Source organism: Dipodomys ordii, unplaced genomic scaffold (genome assembly GCF_000151885.1).
Source record: "Dipodomys ordii isolate 6190 unplaced genomic scaffold, Dord_2.0 Scaffold3, whole genome shotgun sequence".
NCBI lineage: Eukaryota > Metazoa > Chordata > Mammalia > Rodentia > Heteromyidae > Dipodomys > Dipodomys ordii.
In genome coordinates this window covers 29,972,041-29,992,257 of record NW_012267219.1, presented here as the reverse complement: position 1 = coordinate 29,992,257, position 20,217 = coordinate 29,972,041, and the positions used below count along the sequence as shown (strand labels likewise).

Here is a 20,217-nt window from a genome sequence, read left to right as displayed (position 1 = left end):
TAACCAATACCAGAACTGGATGACAGGAGCAAAAGTGTCTCTCACAGTTCTGAAGGTAGGTGGGAGCTGTTTGGGCTCCTGTTGAGGGCAGAGGGTCACCTTATCCCCACCTGATGGAAGAAAAGTTCATCTCTCTTACAGCTCTTCTTAGCAGGGCACTAATCCCATTCGTAAGCACTCTCCCTCCATGAACCGGTCACTTTCCAGGGCACTACCGCTGACGCCATCTCTCCATCACCCCTCCTCATCTCGGGGTGAATGCAAGCAAAGGCCATCAATGGAATTCAAAGAATGAGGGTGTTTTTAGTGAGTGCAGTGGAGGAGGGGGTCTCTGACATGGTAGCAAAGGACATCAGTTGAAGTATCAGGAGGGCACACCTGGGGCCAGGGCCTGCCCCTGCCATGCTTATTTCATGACCCTTTATTAAGACCTAGTACTGAATGTCCACTTCTGCTTCTGTAAAACAAACAAAAAAATAGTAAGATTTTCCCCCATGGTCTCCAGAAGCACTGAGAGATGTTCATGTGCCATACTTACCACAGCACCTGCATGCAAAGGGGAAGACAGCGGGGAGAAATCAAGCCCACTCAGTATGCTTAGGGGAGGAGTTGCTGCTTCTTGGTGGCATCTACTGAGTGGCACGTGGATGTAGGTTTACAGATTCCCACGAACTCCCCAGTGTGTGCTCCAGACACGCAGCTTGGAGTTGGAAAGACAAGGTCAAGCAGCCTGTGAGCACTTTGACATTCACAGAGAGAAAGGCTCTAAGTACAACACAAGTCTGTGAATGTGAGGTCTCCCCCAGCATCCTAGCCAAGACAGGGTGCTGCTCACCTCCATAACTCTTGCCCGATGCAGGACCCTCCTCCTGATGAGCAGATCTAAGGTACCTCAACTAGCACATGGAAAATCTGTCCGCAAGGCCCCTCTTTCAACGATACCAAGGAAAGATCAAATTGGATCGCTTAGAGGACCTAACGGGAGCACAGTGAGCAGCAGCACTGGTGTTAAGTCCTGCTTCTAGGACAGCACCACACGTCCTGGCTATGAGACACAAAAGTCTGTCATCCTCAGCTGCAGAGGGTCGAAGTCTAAACCGGTTTCGCTGGGCTGGAATCAAGGCCTAAGCAGGAACACACTTCTTCGCTAGCTCTGCAGAGGAATCCATTTCTTGGCCTTTTCTAGTGCTTTGCGGTGGCACTCAGCTCACAGTCCCACATCACGCCAGCTTCCTGACTTCCTACCTTCTACTCAGACCCTCCAGCTTACATTAGGCCCACCTGAATGACCTGGGACACTGTTTGTTAGCTCAAGATCCCTGACTTAATCTGCAAAGTCCCTTTTGCCAGGGAGAAAACCTAGTCGCTGGTTTCAGGGCTTAGGATACAGACATTTCAGGCCCTAACTATTTTGCAGAGTCCCTATTTCCCAGTCAGATAGCTGTGAGTCTCTCCCCCTTCCCAAAATGATTGAGGAAAACAAAAAACCAAAACAAAACTCATCTCCAGCAACTTCCCTCACCTACCTTACGAGATTAAACGCATTCTTAACGAAGTGTTGTTGAACTCTAAGTATGATTGTACCAGCTGCTACAGGTCATGGATAGAACATGTTTTGTAAGATTTGAAAACAGATCCTGTTCTTTAACAGTACTCTTGCAATGGTTCCTTCAATGTTTGCAAACATCTGTGAACATGATCACAAGCCCCTCTGTTCCTCTACCCTCCTTTCCAACTGTTCTCTAAATTGACTTGATACTGCATTTTTTTTTTGACAGTTCAGTGACAGGCACAAATGACTTTGCTGTTGCCATGGTAACCATGGCATCTGCAAACAGAGGGGAAAAATCAGGATTAAAATGAGAGGAGGAGGGAATCATTCAAATTGGGATTAATGAGTCTGCCCAAGTGAAACTGGGTGCTCACTTGCCATGTTTTAGGGGTGTCTCCATGAGAACCTCTTGGTCAGACAGCCAGGCAGCAGCAGAAGACAGCGAAATGAGTGAGAATGTCTGCTTCCTGCAAGGAGCAGTGTCTGAAAGTTTACAGAGCCTTCCACTGTCCCTTCCTTCCGCGTCTCTCCTATTTGGATTGCCTCCTTTGTTTCCATCTCCCCCTGCTCTTCCTCTTCTGAACACATTAGTTACTATGGAAACATTGGTGTGAATGTCAGAAGGCTCAGCTCAGAAATGCTTCATAAAGTCAATTTATAGACTGATCTGACATTTATCTCATGTTTGGGAAATTTAAAGAATTTGTGATATTCATGACCACAGACAGGGGTGGGTGATAAACACAGCTATCCATAGATTTGAAACTTTGTTTTAGAGACAGTGAAAAAAAAAAGTGGGTTTTGTTTTTGAGTGGAAGAATAGCAACTAAAACAGGAATCTGGTTTGGGATTTAAAATTGGATTCATTCTCCCTCAGTTCAGGAATGCGCTCCACCTTCTAAGTTTATAACGTGGACTAGCATCCCTTGGGTCAAAAAAAAAAAATGAGGGGGAGTGATAGCTAGCTTCTTAAAAAAATAAACAAGAAAACTTTAAACTGGTAATAAGACCAATGTTTTCTAAAATAACATCCATAGGGCAATAGGACACAGAGATGGTAATGCCATATTATCAGGATAAATTTTCAAAGTTACAGAATAATAGGTAATGATCCAAGCACACATATTAGGTATGAGGCCTCTCTTTCTTCTTCCCTACCCCATTTATGTATTTATTTCTCTTTTTTAATATGTATTTTTATTGTAAAGAACACTGTACAGAGGGGTTACAGTTACATGAAGGAGGTAATGAGTACATTTCCTATCCAGCATTGCTACCCCCTCCTTTGTTTTTCCCCTACCATCCCTTGCCTCCACACCTCCCCAACTCCTCCCTCCCCCCACAAAGTTGTAAAGTTCGTTTTCAACATAGTGTCTTGTACATCTCATTGTTACAATGGATCAATCTTTATTTCTCTTTTTGGTGGCAGTGGAGCTTGAACTCAAAATCGCACACTTGCCAACTGCACTTGAGCCAAGATTCCAGTCTTTCAGGCCCCATTCTCAGTCCTTTGTATGCATAAAAATCCACGTGATCCTCATGACCGACAGGTGAGGTAGGTCCAATCATTATAATCATTTTACCCTGAGGCACAGATACTAAATAAGCATCAGAAGCAAATTTCAGACCAAAGCAATCTAGCTACAAGACCTATTCTCTAGCAACAAGCACAGGTGCTTCTCTACAACAAAGCAAAATGTTACAGATAACATAGCCAGATAGAGAGCTTTGAGTTATCAGTTCTAGACTGAAAACAGCCTGGAGAAGGACATCTAGTATTGTGTCTCTGAAGACACCATCCAAACACCTTGTGAAGGCACCACTGAAGGTACCATGGGTTTCCAGTGCTTGCAGTGATGAAAAGTACAGTTGAAATCTGCCCTCAGACTCTTACACATTTTATCATTTGTAACAGAGTAAAAACATTTTAATATGTGATCAGTAGCAAAGCTACAAGTGGCTGAGAAAGTCTTGAAACCCACTCCGCTGTACCCCGCCAGAAATTTAATTACAAAGAAAAGCCAAGGTCAATTTGCAAGGCAGTATTTGTTCTGTACTGGTCCTGTTTTCTAATTTCTCTGCCAACAGGTCACTTTGGGAGAGGTTGTTTGCTTGTTTGCTTTGTGTTGTTTGTCTTGAGGAAGCCAGACCAGCTCAGTGTGTGTGATTGACCTACCTGAGCCCAGGATCAGTCAAATATCTCAAAGTCAAAGCCAATCAGAATGTCTCATCCCGCTGGCTCCAGTGACTGGTTCAGAGATAGTAGTTCACCTATTCAAAGCCAATGAAAAACCTACCACTGGACTCAAAGCAGAAACTGACACCTTGAGCACAAAGATAATGTAAGAGACTATATAAAGCCCAGCCAAACAACATTACTGAGCCCTAAGAGTCTAAAATCTGTCCATGAAACCTTCCAATTATTGAGTTAATGTCACTTTCTATTCTTCATCTTCCTTTTCTCTCTCCTCTCTCTCTCTTTCCCCCCTCCCCATCTTTTTTTTCTTTTTCCTCCTTCCTTTTTCCTCCTTATCTACCCCACCCTTTCTCCTCCGCTTTCTTCATTTTTTCCCTAATCAAAACACATTTTATCTGGGCTACAACAAACAGAAAAGGGTCAATTGGACTCAACATGAAGTAATACCCAGCATGTGTATTTGGAGAGCACCAGATCTTGTTCTCCTTGTTCGAAAACAGGTAAACAAGCCTTAGCACACATTCCAAAGTGCATATACCTCTAGACACCAAAAGTCTCTTAGCAACTCATTTGGTAACAAAACAGATATGGCCTTCCTAGACACAAAGCCACACACAGTGTTTACTTACCCCACCTACTGTCCATATTCCTATATTTTCCTGTGAAACAATCTCTGTCATTACAGGATGCTACACAGTCTTTCCCAAGAGTGTACTATAGCCAAGAGAAACAAAAAACTGATATATTTTAAAGCCCCACACAAAAGGTTTTAGATAGAAGACTGTGGACTTGCAGCTACATTGAAACTGAATGCATAAATGGATTTAATCAATAAGCTTCTAATCTTTCAGTAGCTAATGACATTATCATGAGCCACAAAATGAGAACATCTCCCCTACCAAAATCATACTGACAGCAAATTTACATTTACATGTCAGATCAAACACTACTTTCATAAACACCCAAAGTGAAAATCACTACATTTAGGACCAAAAAAAAGCAAAAGGAACCATGAGTATGGGAAACCAGCAAGGAAGAGCTACTAGAACAGAGAATCTACTGCCTGTCTGTGAAGTCACATCACATTCTACTGACTGAACACTAACTCTCAATGTGACAGGATTGCAATGCTGAGTGCTCTTGAAACTGGAATTCCATGTCCAGTGGGGGTTTATTCTAAGCCCACCTCCCTGAGTTCTCATATTAAACAGAGGCATTCAATGTCCTTTACATTTTAGTTATCTCTCCAGCAAAGAGAACTACCATACAATGCAATATCAGAAAGAATATTGGTAATTAATCCCAAATCATGCCAAAGTAGTAAACTTTGGGGTCATGAGCTATCATTTTTCTTTCTCTTATTTAGAATAGTAGTCAGTATGCATCTACTTAATTGATAAGTGGAATAAATGCCACATTGGAATACCTCTGCCATCTGACAACACCAACATATCAATGGGACAACTTCCTAAAAGAGAAAAAAGTACTAAAGAAAAACCCTGAGTTGGTGACTCCACTGATGCTTTAAAAGGCCCCCTGGCCTCCAATCAGCTATAGAAAAATAAATTGAGATTACCCTAGAGGTGCTTTTTAGTCCTTTTTTGAAAGAATAATTTGTCTGCACACGCAGAACAGGTAAAGGTGAGCAGGAAGAAGTGAGTGTGAATTATTTAAGCCACAGACTATCAAGATAGATTGATTCCAGAATTTGTAGACTTACTTGAAACTTGAAAGAAAAATAGAAAACAGAAATGAACTATGTGCCAACTATCATACTATACAAGAAATGGTACAAGCCTAAAAAAATTGTCTAACTTGAAATAGCCTGTAGGATAGTTGAAAACAGTTGAGTCCTGTCTCCCAGTTAATAAACTTTCAATGTCTACCAACTGTAAAAGCCCAGCTGGCTCCAAGTTCTCTCTCTCTGGCCAAACCCAGCACGCTGCCAAATTGCTCTACCTCTGTAGCATTTGCCCAAGTCCAGCCTATCTTTTCCACAAGACTAGTTCTTAACTGCCTCTCCTTCATTCCAGTTTCTCCTCCAATCTTCCTTGCACACAATTGCCAGGTTAATTTTTCTGAGGAGAAGCTTTCATTCCTATCATTCTGTTTCAAAACCTGTTTCCCATTACCCACAGCAGCATTTCAGAAACTTCAACTGGATGGAAGCACATTTTGCTATCTTCACACTTCCCTCCGTGTGTGTGTGTGTGTGTGTGTGTGTGTGTGAGAGAGAGAGAGAGAGAGAGAGAGAGAGTGTAATTTACTAAGGATTGAATCCAAGTCTTTGCACATACCATGCAAGCATGCTACTACCCAAGCTATGCCCTTTTATTTTGTTAATTTTGTTATGTAAGAGTCTAACTTTGCCTGGCTGAGTCTTAAATTGCAGTCCTTCTAACTCAGCCTCCCTAGCATTGGGATCATAAGCATGTATCACCATGGTCAGCCACACAGCCCTTTTTGAAAGTTCAGAATGAATGCACTGTCATCTACCTGTCTTTTGCAAAGTTAAAATTCCTTAAACTTTGGTCAACCCAGACCCTCCACTTTTTCCCCCATCCCCTTTTACGTGACAATGAATCTCAGTTGTCTTTTTTTAAGTTGTGGTAAAATAAACATAAAATAAAATTTACCATTGTAAAGTGCACATTGAATACATCCATAATGTTATACAACTGTCATTCTCTAATTCAAGTATTTTATCATTAACCCAAACCAGCAAAAATGTCAAGTGCCCTTGGTCATTAGCTACAGAGAAAACTCTGCTAACTACTTTGGAATCCTTCCCCAGTCAAGACTCCAAATGAGAACACAGTCCTGGCCCACAACCTTTGATGACACTCCTTTGAGACTTTGCACAGAAGACTCAGTAAAGCCATCCCAGACTCTTGAGCTATAGAAACTCTACAATGACAAATGTAAATGGGTTGAAGCTACTAAGTTTTGGGTAATTGTTTATACAGAAACAGAAAATGAATATAGCTTGGAGTTATTATTGTTATTGTCAGGTATTTTTTATGTTTTTGCCCAAATGACTTAAATATCATTGGAGTGACAGAATACAGTAATTAGAACAAAATGTAAATGTGTTTCTAACCAATTCACCAATCATGTAAAGTGACAACAGCCTGCTTCATGTTGACGTGCTCTACTGCACAGTAGAACAGGTAACTCTTCTATTGGTTGCTGAGATTCTTATTCTTCACAGTTTCTTTGGCTTTTAATGAACCAGTTGCTCTCAGATAAAGGAAAACACTGTTGCAGAATGTATCAGCTTTGAGGATCAGAATGCAGCCATAAAGAAACAAATAGGAAGAGCACATTAACTGCACAGCACACAATCGCACAGAAAATACTCAACTGCTTATTGTTTTTTCCGCACTGTATTCCTCTGCTGTTTGAGTCAGTATCTTCTCATATGAATGATTTCATAAAAAGAGTTGATGATCTGGCATGAAATCAGTCATTGCTTTGACTGATATAGCCAATTTATACATAATAAATACAGAGATGGAATTGAGAGCCTCTATGATCATTTAAAAATGAAAATATTATGCTTCAAGTTATACTGTTCATCTTGATTATAAAATAAATTTACAAGTGTGAGTGTGTGAGGCATATTAGTTAGATGATAAACACGTAATTTAAAAATATAAATGAAACTTTCTTTTCATCTAACTAATATGCTTCATACACATATACCATTTAAGTAGCTAACTCACCATCTATATAAAAACCTAGCAAAGATAATTAGCAATTTTTATATTGCTCACAGAAAATAGAATTCAAAATGAAATAAAGTACAGAGGAAAGAAATGCAACAGTGTATGACATAAAACTAATTCTCTGAGCATGGTACCATCGACCTCCAAAATAAAAAAGACAAGACAGTGATTCAAAAATAATTGGAAACAAATGAGATCTGTGCTTTTGTAAAGGGAAAGAAGGCTCAGCAAATGTGGGAAGTCACCACATTTATGGCTAAAATGCTGAAAATGAAGGTTTTGGGGGTTTTTCGGAGATGTCCAATCAGTAAAACCACCTAATATTTAACTAGTACTTTCTAAATTCCAGTTTGAATCCATTAATTTTAAGGCAAATTTTCATATTTTGCTTTTGGAACTTTCACTCCAAATCTTTAGATAGTTTGGACCCTACCCATTTCTTGTGCATACTACTAAACAATTTCCCAAATGCCACCACTGGCTTACTCCTTTCAGACCCGTTCTCCTCTCTGTGGTCATGGTGGTAGGAGTCGTCTTTCTTTTAATTGATTGTATCACATCCCTGCTTTAAACCCTTGGACTGGTTCTTCTTTGTCCTTAGAAGAAAACATTAGTGCCCTGGAATGCAAGGCCATTGGTGCTCTGACATAACTCACACATAGTTTCTCCCAAACTGGTTTCTGCAGGTTTTGGTTACACTATTTCAAGTCTCTTATCAAGAGGCACCTTCATCTTCCTCTTCCTTTTCACCAGGCCTATTTCTACTCATCCTTAACCCTCAGCACAGGACTTCCAGCTCCTATTTTCCCTCCTAGGACCTGCAATCCTTCTTAGGTTCCACTCTACCTCTTTGAGTTATAACTATGGTCCCCCTTTGCTGCCTCCATGACTTCCTGAATGTATTTCCATCCCCTGGCTCTTAGTATATTATTATTATTCCATTTTATATCTTCCTTTCCTGTCCACTGTGTTTGCTCTCAAGTATGATCTTAGTGTGTAGAACAAAGCAGGCAACTACTGTTCACCGAATGAATAAAGAATGAATGATTAAAAATGAAGACAAAGGATCAAAAGTGAGTTTTGTCAGAAGGAAGAGCTCTACTGAGTCACAGCTTGAGTCTTCTGGGCATGTTGCCTTGGTAGACTATCTACCAGTAACCCTGTGAGAAAACAAAGCCAGCCTTCCAGATCTAGGGTATCTTACAGACCCATCAGAATCACCTCATACCCACATTCAGAGAACAAGCAACTTGAAACAATTGTCGGGTGTATCTGCCTAACAAAGGTGAAGATGGCAACCAGCTATACAGGTCTGCATGCTCTGACAGGGAGGGCAGCGATAGTCAACATTTCTTTTCATAGATTATAAACAAACATATTCTAGGCTGGCCTAGAATTTGAAATCCTCCACTTCAGCTTCCAAAAGCTAGATCCCAGTGTGTGCCACTGTGCCTGGCAAAGATTCCTCTGCCTACAAGGCTAAGTCTAAGCCCCTACCCATATCACACAAAGATCTCCCTGCCTGGTCCACCTTCCTCCCCAGTGGTCTCTGCACAAGCTCCTTTTGTGGACCCTATTCCAGCTGTTCCCTGCTATGAAATGTAGCCAATTCCATTCTCCCTTGAAGTCGATAATTTTGTTAATGAAAGAGAATTCAATGACTATTGCATTATTTAAATATCCAGACATTCTTCAGTTTCATTTGGCAGATACAACTTCAGCGTGATGCTCATTTTTAAATGAGAAAGAAAATGTTTTATTTTTCTTGCATTCAACTAATAAAGGAGGTGTCTTTTGACATAAGATGTTCTTCAAATAAGTTTTGAAAAGTTTGATTTGAATATAAAATGAAGCTGGTTGTCTGGCTGTCAGATTTAACTTGAATAGACCCCACAATATCTACATCAAGGACATGTCAACTATCTCCAACCATTATTGTCCTTTTTCTATGTTCATAAATCTATCTTAACATTATAAAATCTGTTATTTGACATGTGTGAAGAAGGAAGAATTATGGCTAATCAAGTTTGTTGTGAATATCATAGATACCACACAAATCTACAACTCCTACATGTATTCAACATTACTGAACAACTGATAAAATTAGATACATGGAGGAGACATTAAACTTCTGTGGAGGTCAAAGCATCACCCTTGACATTGTAGATATAAACCTGGACACAAACCATCCTTATCCTATAACAAGTATAGTCCTGGTAGGAAATGAGTTTAGGGGTACAAAGAAGAGACTCTAATTCCTTTAGATCAAGAAAGAAATATGTTGGAAAAAGTGGTATGTAAGAAATACTGTGGATGTTTTATGGAGTTTGACAGGAAACAGTGAGGTGATAGCCCAGAGCCATGAAAAGACTCAGAGCCTGTGACAGGCCTACCAGGTACAGAGTATGTGGAAAAGAAATATGACAGCAAGGAAGGGGACCATGATGCCATATGGAAAGATTAGGGCCCTTTCCTTAAAAGCATAGTATTTCAATTTTTGTGAGGACAGCCCTCGTGGGAGTATACACGATGCACAGGAAGGAACAGATGAAAATAGAATGGCTTTCAAAAATCCCAGTAAGAAGCCAGGTTCCAGTTGCTCAGGAATATGGTAGAGATGAAAGACTGTAGACATTAATGCAATAGACTACAAGTCTGCACTCTAGGCCATAGTTACTTAGTTACTTACGTTCTTCCTCTCCACAACCCATTTCCACCTCCATTCAGTATTTCACAACATCACATTAGACTCGAATTTTAGATTTTTCTTTATCTACATGAGGTAATAGTTTCTTATCTACATTATGTAATAGGTTCCTCACTGTAATGGAGTAATTGCCCTTTGTTCCCTTTTTTGTGTATGAGGGATTGAACTCAGGGCCTCAACCTTACTTGGCAAGAGCTTAGCCCCTTGAGCCCCGTATCTAGACCTTGACTTTTAATTTGATCTAGGGTAGGGCAGGATGGGATAGCACTCTTAATTTTTCCCCAGCTGGCCTCCAACTGCAATCCTCCTAATCTTTGCCTCCCAAGTAGCTGGCATACACCACCTTATCTAACTTGATTTTGAGAAATGGTCTCACTGACTTTTGCCTAGGCTAACCTTAAGCTGAGATCCTTCGGTCACTACCTTCTTAGTTCCTGAGATTACAGAAATAATCTTAGTTAAAAATAGGAAATATAAAGCAATTCTAAAATCCCGCTGGCAAATGTTGAATGGGAATTACTACATGTTTTGTTTTGAGACATGATCTTCCTAGGTAGTTCAGGCTGGCATTGAACTCATAATCTTTTGCCTCAGTCTGAGTATTTCACCTTCCTTTTCTTCCTCTTCCCCTCATTCTCTTCCTTTTTGAGATACCCTCTGGGTTTCTATTCCATTATCTTTATGCAAAGCACTGGCTGCTTTTCATTTATGATCATCTCTTTTGAAAGAAGTTCCTTTCCACAATGTTTCTTTGTTCCTTCCCTAGTCATACTGCTACATTTTAAAAAAATGTCCAGTCTGCATCAAGTCCATGAAGAGCTAATGATCTACAAGGTATATTTTGCCTGTGAAATTTTCTAATTCTATCCATGGACAAGAAACCAAGGAGAATCCCTGCTTTGAGAGGGAACTCAAAAGAGGTTTTTAGCACTTCTGGGAGATAGAGACAAAATTGAAGACTCAAAGAAAAACAGACTAGCTTTTCATTAAGACAGTTCTCAGAGTTTGAAGGTGAAAAAATACCTGAAATACACAAGTTTTCTGCAGCTGATGATACTGAGAAGATAAAGATGTGTCGAATCCTCGGAGCATTTTGTTGACATTTCTTGGAGGGCTACAAGAGAGTAAGATGAACCAAAGGTCCAAGGGTCCTCAGGAAATTGACAGCTCCGCCTTGACTCACCATTTTCCTTGGTTAGATCAAGGTCTGTCCACATGCTCTGGCCAATTCAATCTGGAGAAATATATTCATCAGAAGCTTCTGATTTTATGTTCATGTTGCACTGAGTTTCTATTAATAAGTATAACCTTGGTAACCAAATTGGAAAGGTTATTCTAAAAAGAAAAAAAGGAAAAGTAATTCTAAACACTAGCAATGAAAGTCCAAGATAATAAGATTTATTCAGAATGTAAGGATGATTGTGTAAAAATGAATACAAATCTCTAAATAGATTTGAAAAAGAAAGATCTCAACAAGTGAGGAAAATCAACTGATAAAATTCAGTGTCCATTCATATTTGTAACTTTTGTGCCTTCTATACATTTTTCAATAAAGAAGTATGTTACATTCGCCTACAAAATCATGAACTTTGACCTTTTCTTTTGTTGAGTCTACAAAACTTGTTTTATATATTTCAAGGCTATTAGGTGGATGAAACTTTCAAGCTTTTATGTATTCCTGGTGAGTTGAACTTTATAACATTGTGAAATATCTTATCTCCAGCTATGTTTTTTGCTTTAAAATCTAGTTTGTTATTGGGATCACCTTTTTGCTACTTTTTGTATTGTGTATCTTTTCCTTTTTTCATTCTATAGCCTAATATTTAAAAATGTGTATCTTGTCATTATAACTACTTAGTTCTTAAAATCTTGTCTGCCAATTTTTTTAAAATTGGAATATATATTCTGATTGCCTGTAAATTTGGGTTTGAACATACTACCATATTATTTCCTATTTGTAGTAACTATTTCTTTGTTTTTAAATATATTTTAGCATAATTAAAAGTGAACTAGTAGTCATAGATTTATAGTTCAAATTTTACAAAATGAGCATACACATCCATATTCCAACTTTTTTTTTTTTAAGACAGTCATGGGGCCTGAACTCTGGGCCTGGGCACTGTCCCTCAGCTCTTCAGCTCAAGGCTAGTGCCCTACCAATTGAGCCAAAGCGCTACTTCTGGCTTTTTCTGCTTATGTGGTGCTGAAGAATACAACCCAGGGCCTCATGCATGCAAGGCAAGCACTCTACCACTGAGCCACCTTCCCAACCCCCCATATGCCAATTTTAAATGAAAAACATAAACTAGTATTCTATTCAGTATGTACGTGGATTAACAAGATTCAAGGTGATAAGTCACTTCATATTTATATTTACTATAATTATGGATGTTTTGTCTACTTTGGGATGTTTCCTGGTTAAATTTTTTCACTCTTGCCAAATTGTTATTAAAACCTTTATCTTTCTCTTTAGATAAAAATTATTTGACTACAATGAGCTTTGAGCTCAAGGCTGGTACTTGCTCCAGCCCTTCCTTGTGTTAATTTGAGATAGGATCTTGCTTCTTACCCAGGCATTTGACAGGACTGCAATCTACCTGTATTTTAAGCTTCCCACCATAGCTGGGATGACATGCATGTATCACCATGTCCACTGAGATCAAGTCTTTTCGACTTTTCTACCAAGCTGTCCTGAAATGTGGTCCATTCTCAGCCTCCCATGAAGCTATGATTTCAAGTGCTATCACCAAACTCTATGTTGAAAAAGGATCTGCCCAGGCAGGCCTCAAACTGTAATCTTCCACTCCTCAACTTCCCAAGTAGCTACAATTATAGGCACACGTCACTGTATTTTAATTCTTGTGGCTGCTTTAGAGTTTACAGTTTACATTTTTAACTTAGAGTGTAGTTTTCTTCTTTGTTCTTATGTTTATTTCCCTGCATTATGGCCAAAGGTAAAAGTTCAGTTTTCAGATTTCCTGTTTGTTGGTTTTGTTTTGTTGTTTTTTTTTTTGTCAGTTATGGGGCTTAAACTCAGGGCTTGGGCACTGTCCCTGAGCTTTTTCACTCAGGGCTAGCTCTCTACCACTTTGAGCCACAGTGCCACTTCCAGTTTTCTGGTGGTTAATTGGAGATAAGATTCTCAGATTTTCCTGCCCAGGATGGCTTCAAACCACCCTCCTTAGATCTCAGCCTCCTAAATTGTTAAGATTACAGGTGTGAGCTACTGGCACCAGGCAGATTTCCTGTTTTTTGAACATAATATTTTATTGTACGTAACTTTAAAATCCGTGACAAAAAATGTTTCATCTACACAAATAAAATTACTAACACTGTTCTATTTCTCAGACCTCTTTAATACACACATATGTACACCTGTAGTAAAGGGAAATAGGAAAATACTAAAATATAAATATATCATGTAGACAATACTAATCTGTCTTCAAAACCTGTGTGATACTGACATATAAGAAAACTTGGTACAAGTCATAATGCTTTCATAATCTGACAAGAAAGATCACAGTAACACTTTCATATGTGTTAATACAAATGTATTCTCTGAGTCATACTGGGAAAAACTCCCATTTTCATTTTTCAAAGAAATTACTAGTATGTTTAATATCTTATCCCTTTGGAAAATCTTAAAGTTAGTAAGATAAAGCTAGAGATTTCAGTTTGTTTGGGGATTTGTTGTGTTTTGTTTTTAATCTTTAGTAAATATTTTCATCCCAGAAGCCAAAATGAACAGTACAACTATATAAAAAGTACATAAGAGTAAATCTCTGGGCAAGGGACAGCAAGAACACAAGCAAAGAACAGCTCTCCTAACCTTATACCACCAAAAGCACAGATCACAATAGGTAAATATATATATCAAACTATTGATGAAGAGGTATAAACTCTTCTCATGATGAACCTCTACAAATAATCTCAAGGCAAGCAATAATATAAAATGTTTTTCATAGCACCTGAAGAAGACAAAAATGATACAGACAATAGGGCAAAATAATTCATATTTCTTGCTTGGGAAAAACAGGACAATAGTACTGTAATTTTTAGTGTCTAAAATGAAATTTTCATTGATTGTAAATTGACTTAGGGTGATTAAAACTTTATAGTATGATTTTGCCTATCATTAGTATATGAGACAATCAGCAAATATATAATATGCTCTTGTTAGGTCACATAAACACTTAAAAAGATTTTCAGATAGTTAACTAAAGCAATATAAACCAGTAATAGAGCTATCAGAAGTACAATACAGTAACATAAGTGCAAAAGGTACAATATACAATTTAACATTTCAAAAATTATCACATATACAAGTAATAAATAATAGTCATACTTGATGTTATTAACAAAATAACTACTAGCTAACTTGATTTTATTAGTCAGTGGCTTAAAAAATTGCCATTTTTAAATTACGTTCTCCATAAAAATAGAAAGCATATCAAATTTTTAAATCTTCATCTACCTAAAAAAAATTAGAAGGCAATTTGTCAATCAAAAATATAGCTGTTAAAAATGTAATTGTGCATAAGTTTTTCATGCACAATTTTCTTCTTATGAAAAGGGCACTTAAGTTTAGCACTAAAGCATTCAGAAAATAAAAATCCTGTTGACTTTTCTGTTAGGCAGATTATATATTGTACATTTTCAATATAAAAATATACATATTTTTAACAGAGATGTAATAGTGATTGGTGTATAATTCCATTACGCTTTACATGAAAAAAAAGTTTCCACCTGTAGGCCATGAAAATACTGATTCTACATAGTTCTTCGTTGCCAGAGACTTTGCAAATTACAAAATCTTGAAAGTATTCATGAATTTTCAAAAGTGGGCCCGTAGCCTTCTGTTTTCTTCTCGTAATTTTTCAATTTCAGCCACTAAACCTTCATTCACTGAATATCTTTCCAGCAAGGAGTGCATTTCATTCTATAAAAGGAGAGAAATTATTTTTAAATGACTGGATTTTCACATTTATTTGGCAAACTATGGTTTACATAGTTTCTGATATCACTTTTTTCATGCTTAATTAACTATCTGAGTTATAGTTCTTGTACTCAGCCACAAAAATTACTGGCCAAATTAATATACCTAGAAGATGATATCCACACATTTTAGAAGGCTTTTCCTTTACTTATGGGAGGCAGGCATATCTGTGAAAAGTAGCCCCAACTACCACAGGCTTAAAAGGAAGTAATCAGCTAAAATCTATTTTAATTATTAAAATTTCTGAAACGTCATACTTATGTATCTTAGTTAGATAGAGCAATTAAGTAAAATACATTGCCGTTTAATGGATTTCTTTTTTCAGATGCATACAACTGTACAATCATTTAGAACACAATGTCATGTACGTACCATCTGCATATGAAACTGTTTAATCATCTCCACTTGCAAATTCATAATGTCCCTATGGCATGCTTCTCTAAGAAAGAATATAAAATACTTGTTACAATTATAACAATGTAACCCTCATTTAAGAAACTGGCCAAGAAATGAACCCCAAGATAAGGACTCAAATGGTTTTTCTTTCTTGCTATTGTTTCTAACATATTTATAAGATGATTTCTTTGTTGGTTTGCATGTCCCTCCCCCAAGGTATAATCCATTTTCACTGTATTTGATGTTGGTATAATTTGTGGAGGGGAAGGGAAAAAACAAATTGTTTAAATAGGGATACAGGTGGACCCATTGCAACAATGAGATGTACAAGACATTATGTTGAAAAACTAACTTTACAACTTTGGGAGGGGGGAAAGGGGGGATGGGAGGGCAGGGATGGTAAGGGGAAACAAAAGAGCAGGCAACAATACTTGATAAGAAATGTACTCATTACTTTGCTCATGTAATTGTAACCCCTCTGTATGGTATTTTCACAATAAAAAAAACTTATTAATTAAAAAAAAAGAAACTGGCCAAATCTTTCACTGTTTCAAATTATTGGGTATTAGTAATTATTACAATAACAAAAACCAGTGAACCTAGCATTCATTTGCTAACTGCTAGTCATTTTTTCATATAATTTAAAATATAAGAACTCATTTGATCTCCACAATTAGGAGCAATTATTACTTTTACTTTGCCAACAACAAAAAAATTAAGCCAGAGAACAGTTAAAACTTGTCAAAGTCATACACTAAACCAATAGTGGAACTCTTGAGCTTAAAAAGCACATTTGTATAATATGTAATCTGTGGCTCATTGTCCCTTGTTATTTTGTAATTACAGAAAGGATGCCAACCTTGAGCAGCTTATATCTGAGAAATACTATGCTTTAAGTATCATAAAACATATGTTATACTTCATTGGTTTATAGTGGTATGTCCACTCTCCTGTCAATTGATACTGGAGTTGCTTTCAAGTTTTTATCCTGACCATGTTGTTCTAATCACGTATATTGCTTTAAACCACATGCACCAGTGTCCATTTATGATATATCCAGGTATACATACCTGTGTACATACCAGGTATATTTCCAAAGTAGTAGTGGGAATGGATATGTTTACCACCAAAATAAGAGCATTTCTCTTACTCTTTTACCTCAACAAGACTTGGTATTATCACACTTTTTTTTTCTTTTTTAAAATTTTATTTTATTGTAAAGATGCTTTAAAAAAAAACAGTATGTTCCTTGGTAATTGATGTGATATATAGTGTTTCACTACTTTTTCCATTCTCTAATTATGGTGTTATACATTTCTCCTCATGTTCATACATCATTCTTCTATAAAATGCCTATTCATGTCTCTTTCTCATTCATTATAAAAGTTGGTTACATAATCTGATCCCTTGCTGGTGATATGTACTAACTTTGCTAGTAGTGTCTCATAATTAGAATTCTATTAATATACTTAAATTTAACAACTCTACTATTACAGGTAAAATTTGCATCTATTTTATAGATGCTCATGATGCTCTTTACCCTTTTTTAAAAATAATACTCCTACTGTGATTTATAAATCACAGTAAAGTTTGTTACATTTTTATTCTATATATTCTATATTCTAAAACATTTTTTTGTATTTTTTTTTTAGTACTGGGGATTGAACCCAGGACATTGCAGTTGCTAGACAAGCACTTTGCTACTGAGCTACATCCTAGACCAAGAATTAATATTTTTTCAGAAGCATTAAATAGGGATCCATTCTTACCTTTTAATATAAATAATCAGATATCACAACACAATTCAATGATCATCCCATATTTTGTACAGAGATCTTCAATGTAACCCCTGTCACCCATCAAGTTTATATATACACAGAGGTTTCTTTCCTATTGGCAATTTGTATATTCTGTGCCAATGTTACATTACCTTAATTTTACTCCAAAACAAAACAATTAAATCCTAATCAAAAGACTAATAAATACCAAATAAGACACTTTACTTCAAACATTTGATGATCACTCATTGCATACAGAATACTTCAACAGGTAACTCACAAATATTGCCTGTTATATAAAAGCTATGTTGAGTTTACAAGAATCTGTCCACATTTTAATAATTTTAAAATCAGCAATGGCAACCTGTATACTATCCATCTCTGTCAGATTATCTGCTAACTGCTTTAGGTAATTGTGCCTTTTCCTGGCGCATGTACCAAAATAAGATCAACAAAATCTCATCAGGTTTTTTATGGTTTTATGGTCACTAGAACCCAGATTCATGTCATAATTACCAATGTTACATACACTAATAAAAAAGAAAAAAACTAGAAAAATATCAATTTTTCCATTATTACCTAAAGTCATCCAAGGTTTCTTGTATCATGTTCTGAATAAAACGGATTTGTACAGATGTCAGCGGAGCATTTGACCGATTGTTTCCAATGGTGTCCACTATTTTTTCTGAGAGCGAACTGGCAACTCCGGCAGTGACAGAAGATGCTATCTTTGGGTCTAAAATAAAGGACAGAGAAAATATTAATAGTCAACTTGAACTAAGAGACATCAAACATTTCAAAATAAGATTCTTTATGAGAAAACTTGAAAAACTGGCAAAGAACAGTGTTTCCGTGACATTTAGAAAAATTCTGTCTGGAATACAAATTTTAGAAACTTTCTATGACATTATTTCTAATAGTCATTTATCTATCTATATAAACTGCCAACTGCCTAATGTAATACATGTGACAGGGGGATTCATCTTGAGCATCTCTGAACCACTTTTCTTCTAAAAGATGAATGTGACAGGCTGTACCACAAACCAGATAAACAAGACTATTAAAAACCAACAGAAAGAATACAGAAGTAAAGCAGTGCTTTAGGCAAAGCATTAGCGTTTAAGCTAATGTAATAAATACATCAACAGAAAGCTTATAATGAAAAATACAGGTATTTCCATAACAGAATTGTTTCTATATGAAGAGCTCCTTTGACACCTCCTTGCCAATGAACTCTTTAAATGCAACCTTTTAAATGCAACTGAGACTCATGAATGTGGAATAAATTCTACCAGCTAAAGACTTTAAGAAGAAGAAAAAGAAAAAGATTTACAAGATCAAGTAATTAACCAATTCTTTTTAAAGGGTTCGTTATTATAATTCTATCTATACTTTATTACACAAAAGGTGATATAGTTAATTGAGATTAAATTTCATATTGTTGGATAGAAAGAGGTAGGGTCAAATTAATCTTGATGAATTTGCATTCATTGTTCCCTAGCTAAAAATGTAATCTAGAGAAGTATCTATAAACCTTCTGCAAGCCATTTTTTTGTTGTTGTTGTGGGGCTTGAACTCTGGGCCTGGGCGCTGTCCCTCAGCTTTTCAGCTTAGGCTAGCGCTCTACCACTTGAGCCATAGCGCCACTTCCAGCTTTTTCTGTTTATGTGGTGCTGAGGAATCGAACCCAGGGCCTCATGCATGTAAGGCAAGCACTCTACCACTGAGCCACCTTCCCAGCCCTAAACTTTCAACTTGAATATTTTTCAGTTTATAATCACTCTAGCCTTGAAGTTACCATAACTGGAGACTGTTTCAACTTAACAGTTTTCTCAGTCATCAGGACGTTTTTTTAATATTTCTAAAAATATTTTTATTGGGCTGGGAAGGTGCTCATTGGTAGAGCACTTGCCTTGCATGCCTGAGGCCCTGGGTTCGATTCCTCAGCACCACATAAGCAAAAAGAAAAAAAGCCGTGGCTTTTTTTTCTGTGTCTCAAGTGGTAGAGTGCTAGCCTTGAGCTGAAGAGCTGAGGGACAGCGCCCAGGCCCAGAGTTCAGGCCCCACGACAGGACCCAAAAAAATAAAAAATAAAAAAATATTTTTTTATCTTTACATTGTTGTACAAAGGCGTTACCATTCACCGATGCAGTGTATCTTGATTACTGTCACCCCTTTCACCATCCTAACCCAGGCCTCCCAACCCACCCCCCTTCCCTTACTTATCATAATTTTAGGCTATGTGTTGAATTTTTCACCATTTAAAAAGCAGTGTATCTGCGTCACCACTTCAACCCACCCCTTCCCTTATATTTCTCAATGAAGTCTTGCCTGCATTCTTCCTATTTTTCCCCTTCATTTTTCTACCACTTCCATTTTGGCCCCACCTCCCCCCCTCTTTCAAGTACCGATTTCCTGGTACTTATTTTGTTAGCTTTGACTTTGTGTTTTTAAAGAATTATACCATTTGCACTCTCCACAGAGTCTAATACACTTCAGTTAATTAGTTTGTAACCCCTTACTCACCATCCAGTGTGTTTACTTGTAGATTTTTAGGCACATTCTAACTACTACTACAGATGAGGGAAACCATGAAGCCTGTTTCTCTAGGTCTGGCTTACTTCCCTTAACTATCAGGAAGTTTTATGTACTTACCTGGAGTAGAGGAGCCATTGACTGGGGGTTCATATATTAATTGGGTTTCAATATCTTTCTCTGGCTTTTCAAATTTCTCAAGATTTCTTGTTTGGTTAGTTGATAGAGAGGTATTTATATTTCCAGGTTCAGCACCAGAGGAGATCAATCTGGCAAACTTAATATTTAAATTAACAATTACTTCAGTATATACTTTGTTTTACCTAGA

At 37.3% G+C, this 20,217-nt stretch overlaps 1 protein-coding gene across 2 annotated transcripts in view; it reads right to left on the bottom strand.

Moving 5' to 3' along the window:
- Window positions 1–333: 333 nt before the first annotated feature.
- The window catches only part of Nedd1 (neural precursor cell expressed, developmentally down-regulated 1), a 55,997-nt gene continuing 36,113 nt past the window's right edge, over window positions 334–20,217 (bottom strand). The window contains exons 12-19 of one of the 2 annotated variants that reach the window (XR_001175309.1): window positions 20,010–20,166; window positions 17,934–18,090; window positions 15,553–15,619; window positions 14,905–15,123; window positions 11,368–11,519; window positions 4,379–4,463; window positions 539–700; window positions 334–457 (exon numbers count right to left, since the gene is read on the bottom strand). Coding sequence is in view for 1 of the 2 variants with exons in the window: in XM_013022820.1 (XP_012878274.1) it covers window positions 15,019–15,123; window positions 15,553–15,619; window positions 17,934–18,090; window positions 20,010–20,166 (486 nt within the window). In the remaining variant the exon portion in view is untranslated. Of the gene's footprint in view, window positions 458–538; window positions 701–4,378; window positions 4,464–11,367; window positions 11,520–14,817; window positions 15,124–15,552; window positions 15,620–17,933; window positions 18,091–20,009; window positions 20,167–20,217 lie in introns of those variants that run through there. The other variant, XM_013022820.1, reaches the window with a different exon arrangement.